Source organism: Watersipora subatra, chromosome 2 (assembly GCF_963576615.1).
Source record: "Watersipora subatra chromosome 2, tzWatSuba1.1, whole genome shotgun sequence".
Taxonomy (NCBI): Eukaryota; Metazoa; Bryozoa; class Gymnolaemata; order Cheilostomatida; family Watersiporidae; genus Watersipora; species Watersipora subatra.
The window spans coordinates 41,094,281-41,102,263 of NC_088709.1; the positions used below are offsets into that span (position 1 = coordinate 41,094,281).

Sequence of the window (7,983 nt, forward strand, 5' to 3'; positions counted from 1 at the left end):
GCACAATTTTTATCGTGTAAATATGCCGCAGGATATAGCTCGCAATAGTCCCGCTAATACAGGGCTTACGGCTTTATCGCTGGTAAGAATGGATGAAGAGATAACAAAATCATTGAAAATCATGTTCTGTTAAAATTTCTCAATGACCATTCTCCCTTGTGGAACGCTATGTTATTGGATTTACATAAATTTCACTCATGAAAACCGATTGTCTGTCGTGCTTACTGCGGAGTTGTAGATGTTATATACAGCAGTTCATTTCAGCCTGCTTGTTTGTTTAGGCACTCTGATCTTTCCATTTAACAACTACCGTGACAGATTTGTAAGTCACATTGGACGTGGATGGTAATTTTAGTGACAGCCTCCTTTCCGCCATTAAGTTAAAAGGTGTTATCAAACTTTAACCATTACTGTCTTCAAGTACTTCACTGTTGTCTTGAATTTCTAGTGTAAACCTTCTCTGAAACAATGTTTTCTATTACTATGTGCTCGCCAGCCTTTTTCTCTCGATCATTTTCTCTACAGTCATGTTCTCTATACCTTATTCTCTATTTAGTTGGTCTTTATACCCATATTTTCTATCAACCATGATCTCGATAACATAATCTGGGTCACCATTGCGATTGATTTTTGAAACTAATTCTTTGTTGTAAAACTGGCAAATACCTGGATAATCACAATTCCACCTCAAAGAGTTTTTTCATTATTTTCTCCTCTAATATTATTGGTAGACTTAATGCTTATCTGTTAATAATATAAATATTATAGAAAACACTCTAAAGCATGGTTCCCTTATCGAGTGCGAGACTCCGACGATAATATTGCGCAGCAAAATGCTTGCGACGCTAGGCTCGGCAGCTTACGTTCACATAAAGCTGCATCGCTGATAACGGCATAAAAATTTTCACTTGCCATGCCATTTTGATAATGCTGACCTCTACCTTATACAGGGCATTTCGGGAAGGTTTTGCTTGTGGCTCTTCGCGAAATTTGAACAGCACTAAACTCTTGCGTTTTTGCCGGCAACTACCGACGGTACGCAACGCGTAGGTTCCCATTTCACCGCTAACAGCCTGCGATGCTGTCGCTATCGCTTTGCGACGTATATGGGAGCCTGGCTTAAACACCATCTGATCAGCCTGGTCAAAATAGAATCAGTCAATGAGGTCGACAACATCGGATTGGTCAGTACTAGGGCTAACCTTAAAGCAGGCAAACAAGATACATATTGGGGCTGGATTTCAACTACAGAATCTAGGAATAACTCCAATACATGCAATAAGAAACCGTAGCCGTTGTGTGAACTATTACACTTTGTGTATAAAAGATACTTTTTGTAGTACAAAGATAAAAGCTTGGCTAATATATTTCAGAACAGAAGCAACTTATCCGATATTTCTGAAGTCGAAAGAATCAGTTCCAGTGCATATGCACAACAACTTGCAGTCACCAGTCATGTTCAATTCGGTTCGACAGACAGACCCAAAGCTTGTCAATTATTAAACAGTTCAATTTTATGAAACATAATACTAACTTTATTTCAAACAAATAACTAATTTAATCATGCTTCAATACGCAACAGATGTGATCACACGACGAAAAACAATTCACCATACAATTTTTACGTAAGAGTATATATGAGCATGCAAACACCAACATGTGCGGTTGCTTGTATACACATTGAACAAAAAATGGCCTCTCTCAACTACGAGTCATCACGTACTTTGCTAAATGACAGCTTTCAGCACAACTGCCACTTCAAGTTCTCTACTTCAGTATGAGTCCTTATTGCTTTGTAGACTTCCAACTCGAGTGAACAATTCCCGGCGCATCTCACATTAAAGTGACTTCTCTCCATGGTGTGTCTTCATATGTCTTGTGAGATTACTACGTACAGTAAAAGTACTAGTGCATTTCTTACACTGAAATGGCTTCTCTCCAGTGTGAGTCCGCATGTGAGTTGTTAGATTACTGCGTTGAGCAAAGCTACTGCTGCAAATCTTACATTGAAATGGTTTCTCTCCAGTGTGAATCCTAATGTGGTATACTAGACTAGCGTGACGAGTAAACCTGCTACTGCAAATCTTGCATTGGAACGGTTTTTCTCCAGTATGAGTCCATGTATGACTTGTTAACTTACTATAACTAACAAAGCTACTACTGCACATCTTACAATGAAATGGCTTCTCTTCAGTATGAGTCCTCATGTGTTTTGTTAGAGTACTGCGAAAAGCAAACCTACTATTGCAAATCTTGCATTGGAATAGTTTTTCTTCAACATGAGTCCACATGTGACTTGTTAGAGCACAGCGTTGAGCAAAGCTACTATTGCACGTTTTGCACTGAAATGGTTTTCCTCCTGTATGAGTTCTCATATATTTTCTTTCAGTAGTGCGGTGAGTAGAGCTTCGACAATATTCACCTGTAATACAAGTTAACAGTGTGAGAGATTTTCGACACACAGGATGCGTGGTACAACACATACACAAGTACAGTTTCGTCACAAAAATTTCATTTAAATCCTACATGTAACATAAGTTCTCATCTTAATTACCGTAAACACTCCTGCAACATAAATAATCCATTCCGGAACATTGTTACATTATATGTTTAACGGATGTTACATTATACAAACAGTAAATTACATGTAAATTACCTAATCCGTTCTAAGAACTCTCCAAACTCATCCCTTTGACAGTAGCAAAAGGTAAAAAAAAACAAGGCTGAACTTTTTAATTTATTGGCTGTACCGTAACAGTAGTATTATTGGTCTGTAACGAGAACTTTTCAGCTTTTTCCTGTAGTTTTCAGTTGGTTTATGGTACCTGATTGCAGTGATTTTACAATAAGTCAAGGGAAGCGCACGCCTCCCAAGTCAACTTACAACTATTTGTTCATTTTTTCTAGACAGCAAGGTCTAGTCCGTAAGGAAAAAGTGGTAAAAAATACTTCATACATCTACAATGAAGCTAGACAAAAATATACATTTGTTATAAAAAGTGAGGTACCTATATGCCCGTCTATTCGTCTCCAGGGTTCAAGGTTAGAATAAAACTTACCATACCCAGCTTTCGACAATACTCTAATTCGTAACATTCAGATTGATAGACCGACGCCCTAACACCTGCATCAATTGATCTTATTTTAAGCATTTCTGAATAATTGTGCAACGATTGAATCTCTGTGCTTTATCAAATGACAATCTCTCACGGCGAACTAAACCGCCAGAGTACTTGTATATATAAATAGTGATATACGTCATCTCCCTAACATTTACAAACAAACTAGTTAATGAGACAATGGAAGGAGGTAATTATCATAATCATTCAATTCAGAGGCATCTGACATCAGAGCTTATCAAAAACAGTTATCACTATTATTTGATAAATCTTAAACTAACCAGTTGGGTAATGATTATCAGGACCACCATCAAATCCTGGTTCTGTTTTCACCTCTGCGATTCCTACAATAATAATGAGAGCTCATCTAGAATCTACAGAGAATGAAAACGAGATGTTCATTGTATATATAACACGTTTTGGTAGATTCCATAAAAATACTCAAAAATAAATACCTTCATCTTTGTCTGTATTTACTGACAAATCACCAGGTTCCACTTTAACCTCGATATCTACAATATAACGTATTGATAATTTACTACCTACCAACATTGTTGGTATTAAGTTAGGCCTGTTATCAGTTTAGCCCTAAAAGAGATTTTTGATCTAAACTGGCTATCTAAAGCAAGATGCTTAAAACACTGCAGTTATATGCAGTTATACACTATGGCTATAGCGGGTAAGGTTATTACAGACAAAAGAGGAAATGACCATGAAAGACACGAATACATGATGCAAAAAGGACAACAATTCTTATTATCTATATAGTTTGACTGACCGGTTGGATAAAGACTGTCACTCAAACCATCTGAGTCTGTGTCCGCTTTTACTAGCGAAGCTTCCATGACGGACATTAGATGGAGAGATCAGTTTATCTAAATAAACAATAGCATCAAACTAGATTAAGTAAAATACACATTCATACGACTAGTGATCATGGAAGACTAGCTGGATATAAATGAAATCCATGTGTAGATCAAAAGGTAACAATTTAACTTGTAATAAGACAGGTAAAAACAAACATAAAAGAATTATTATAGCTCAAAAAATGATGAACAGATAGATAAAGTCTTTGTAAGGAATCACCAGAGACCCTTTACTGGTCCACTTGAAACCAATCACTTGTTCAAGTATGAATAGATATATTTGTGCAATATATTTTACAGTGAATGGCATGAAACATGTACACATACAACTACGCAGTTATAATTTTCTGTGTTTTGGCTTGTTGGATCCTGATGTCACCTTTAAATATTGGAAGCTCCGCTCTTTTCCCGGCAGGTTTTACCTAGTGACAGTTGGCGTATGGCCAGTTGCACTCTTAGCCGGGGACTCCTTTTCTCGGCCCGGCGATGTCGAGCTATCTTTCTCTCAGCCCAGAGGGGCCACGCCGTATCCTTGCCAGCCGCGTAGCACTGAAGCCAGCTGAGCTGCTAGTTGGCCAGCATCCTACACACTCTCCCCTCTATTAGAGGTCATGTAGCTCTAATGGAGGGTCTTTGAGGATCTAGCTGGATGGTCAGCATCCTAAAATCTGTACAAAAGGGTTGGTGGGCAAGGTGGCTTTTCTAGGAACCTCAAAGACAGGTACGCTGCCTTAATGGGATAATAATCTCCTCCTCCGTGAGCTCGTGCTTGCCCTTTCTAACTTGGCTTGACAGCTGCTCCTTGCAGATTCAGTGAGCCACGGTTAGAAAGAAGGTAAGCAGCTGCTGGATGTCCATAGCAACAGAGCAAAACGCCTGTATGACGTGAAGTGGATCAGGTAGTGTTGGCAGTTCAGTTGCAGTTTGTAATGGCAATGAACTTGAACAAGATGGTCATTTGTCTTGGCGCCCTTCTGACGATAGTCTATTATTCTGCCTATAGCGTATGGGATTAGCTCTTGGAAATTTTAGACACACCCATTCTCCGTAGCAGTTAAAGGTTGACTTGCACAAAATTCACATTACAGTTATTTTGTATCAAAAGATTCACCATGTCTTACTCTGTTGTGTTGTAGGTGCCAAATACGTGGAAATGTGATTACAAGCTTTTAAAAGCTCAAAAACGAAAAGCAGCCGTAGATTGGAATCTCTTTATTTATCTGACGTATTCATTACAGTTTGGTTATCGTCTTGTCACGTGATGCTTTCATGTGAATTGAAAGGCCAATAAAAAGCTCAATATAAACTTATCGTAGCACTAGTTTATGACAAACACTTCGGGTTTCACCAAAGACCCCATATCAAATATAGATGCTCGCTACTTTACAGTTTTGTTTCGGCTTGGAATAATCGTCAAGTCGTAATCTGATCATGTGACCCAATACTTCACAAATAACTTTTGCAGCACTTTTCGATTATCACAGGTAACCAACAGGCTCGTCATGATTATCAAACAATGATATGTACTCCTTCGAGGTGAGGCTAAAAAATTAAATGAATTTTTACGGCAAGTTATAAGATATCACTGCTAAAAGTGACAGCATTTACAATGACGATAAAATAAAGGCGTAAGAACAATAGACATGGTTTTATTGAATGCATGAAGTAGATTTGTGAAAATATTTCGACAAATAAGGTTGCATGGAAGTGTAAACAAAAACCATCTCTCACAACTACATCACATTTGAGCCGTTTTGGAAAGAGAATCCAAACTACGGCGGTCTCGGGTGGCTACGATTAACTCTTCGTTTTTTTAGCTTTCAAGAGCTTGTAATCACATTCCCACATATTTGGCACCTACAACACAACAGAGTAAGACATGGTGAATCTTTTGATATCAAATAACTGTAATGTAAATTTTATCGGGAGTCAACCTATAAATTGCTATATCTAACAGATACAGCTAAAATGCATAGCTGACAGCAATTGATCCAGCCATAGCATGAAAGGCGGACTAAAAGATGCTAGCCAAAGCTTGACTTTGAGACAATGTAAAGTCAAAAAAGAATACCATACATTACGCAGAAATTGTATAATTCTTATACCACTCATCTTTAAATAGGATACTATTATTAAAACTTAACATCATCTATCTCTTCAGACTTTGTTCTAGACAATTTTTGGTTTGTTTCACAATCAATAGAGACTAGAGTTGCCTTGATTCTGGATTCGGAATCGGTATCGGTGCTGATATGGGCATCAAGTATCTCAATCAGCCGATCTTTTCTTAAAAAATCTGAATTTTCTGATATTTTTACAGATCAACTGATGAGCAAAAAACAGTATTTTAGCCTGCTACACTGATAAAGATCATCAGCTGAAAGTTCCTTACTCTTACCTAAGGAATTCCAGGCTTGCCATACTATTTAGTTCATGTCTACAGCCTGATCAACAAAGCTGAGGATCCATTTTGCTTTAGTCAGGACATGATCATGAAATGTGGTATTTCCCAATTACAGCAATTAGATTTATTGCAGCCAATCACGAACAAGATAAAAAAGAAGGGAAACCAGAATGCAGTGTAATATTTCCATTTACTAGCATTATAAAAGTAATTTGAGCAGCCGATGCATAAAGTTATCTATCTCTCTCTGCATTCTGATGATACATTGTTTGCTTCTCTCTTTTATTGTATTTATTTACACAACAACTTTTGAAGTTTGTCTAAATAATTATGGCCCTACAGACCATTTGATGAGCTAGTTTTGTGAGTAAACTATTGCAGGTCTCACTATAAATTAAAAAAACGCTGTCCTTTCACAAGTGCTGCTAAGGTTGTTGCTGTTTTTGTTGACAACAAATAAATACATCAATATTGATATTTTCTATAATAAAATGAACAATTATCTATGCAACACAAAAGATCTAAAACTCAGGGCATCTCTAATAGAGACTGTTACCCTTATCACTAGGTTTAGTTACTGGTGCTATGCCAATTTTTATAGCTGATTCAGTTACTTGTAAGCTAGTTTCAAAGGAAGTGCAATAGCAATCAACAATATGTTTAACATAATAACCCTTAAAAGAACAAATTTGCTTTGATTTAGAGTAGTTCACTAACGTTTGCCATACTTGTGCAAAACCAACTCCAGCACTATTTACAAATAAAATATAGGTAAGCTCTCTGACGCGGTAAACAGTAATGGTCAAGGGCCAGTATTACTACCTTTGCTTTCCGAGAAGAGCATTCATAATAATAGTTCTTCAGTATTCGGAGTTCGAAAGTGAATTTGCATCCGAAAACTTTCATTTTCTCTTGTTATGTTTGACTCGCTATGATGCAGATACGTTTAGTTACATGTATTGTACTAATATTAGCTATTATTCATAACAACATTTACTGTTGTATGGGCATGTGTATGTTATATGTAATGTTGCGTGTAACTTTTGTTGTTAACGGCGGGTGGACATTCGGAGGGCTTTTCATTTTGAGGCTGCTTGTTAGCTTCGCCGTAGCTGGGGTTCAGCCAAACTCTTCGAGACAAGGGTGATTGGACTTTAACTCGCCAGCTTTGTATAGATGACTGGCCCTGCTGGTCTACCAGTTGCGTGGTTCGACCGGGCTTCTATTACCTGGTAGGGTCCCAAAAATCTGGCTGGCAGTTTAGAGTTGTATTCTCCCTGTCTCATTTTGTTCACAATGCAGATCTAGTCACCAAAGGCATAGAAGAGTGGCTTTTCCTGTCGGATCTCCATTGTGCCTGGCAAAGCATTTTCTGTGTGCCTTCTAGCTTCTTTTGCATGTCCAACACATACTCATGCGGTGAGCAGAACTTTGTGGGAAGAGGTTGGCCCTCCAGTTTATCTATAAGTCGCACGCCCTGCTCAAGCATGAGCAAGTTTGCCGCCTCTAGTATGCCATATTCTGGTATGCTTTTATTACCTGGTGAACAACTTGCCTCATTCCTCCTAGCCTTGGTTTAGTAGCAGTGCCCAGT

At 38.0% G+C, this 7,983-nt stretch overlaps 1 protein-coding gene across 2 annotated transcripts in view; it reads right to left on the bottom strand.

Moving 5' to 3' along the window:
* LOC137387868 (zinc finger protein 26-like) overlaps positions 1 to 3,996 on the bottom strand; it is a 126,429-nt gene extending 122,433 nt beyond the window's left edge. Inside the window, exons 1-4 of one of the 2 annotated variants that reach the window (XM_068074383.1) lie at positions 3,898 to 3,996; positions 3,575 to 3,631; positions 3,401 to 3,463; positions 1,915 to 2,422 (exon numbers count right to left, since the gene is read on the bottom strand). In XM_068074383.1, coding sequence (XP_067930484.1) covers positions 1,915 to 2,422; positions 3,401 to 3,463; positions 3,575 to 3,631; positions 3,898 to 3,973 — 704 coding nt within the window. In that variant the 5' untranslated portion in view covers positions 3,974 to 3,996. The remainder of the gene's footprint in view (positions 1 to 1,914; positions 2,423 to 3,400; positions 3,464 to 3,574; positions 3,632 to 3,897) is intronic. The other variant, XM_068074384.1, reaches the window with a different exon arrangement.
* Between the last annotated feature and the right edge of the window lie 3,987 nt (positions 3,997 to 7,983).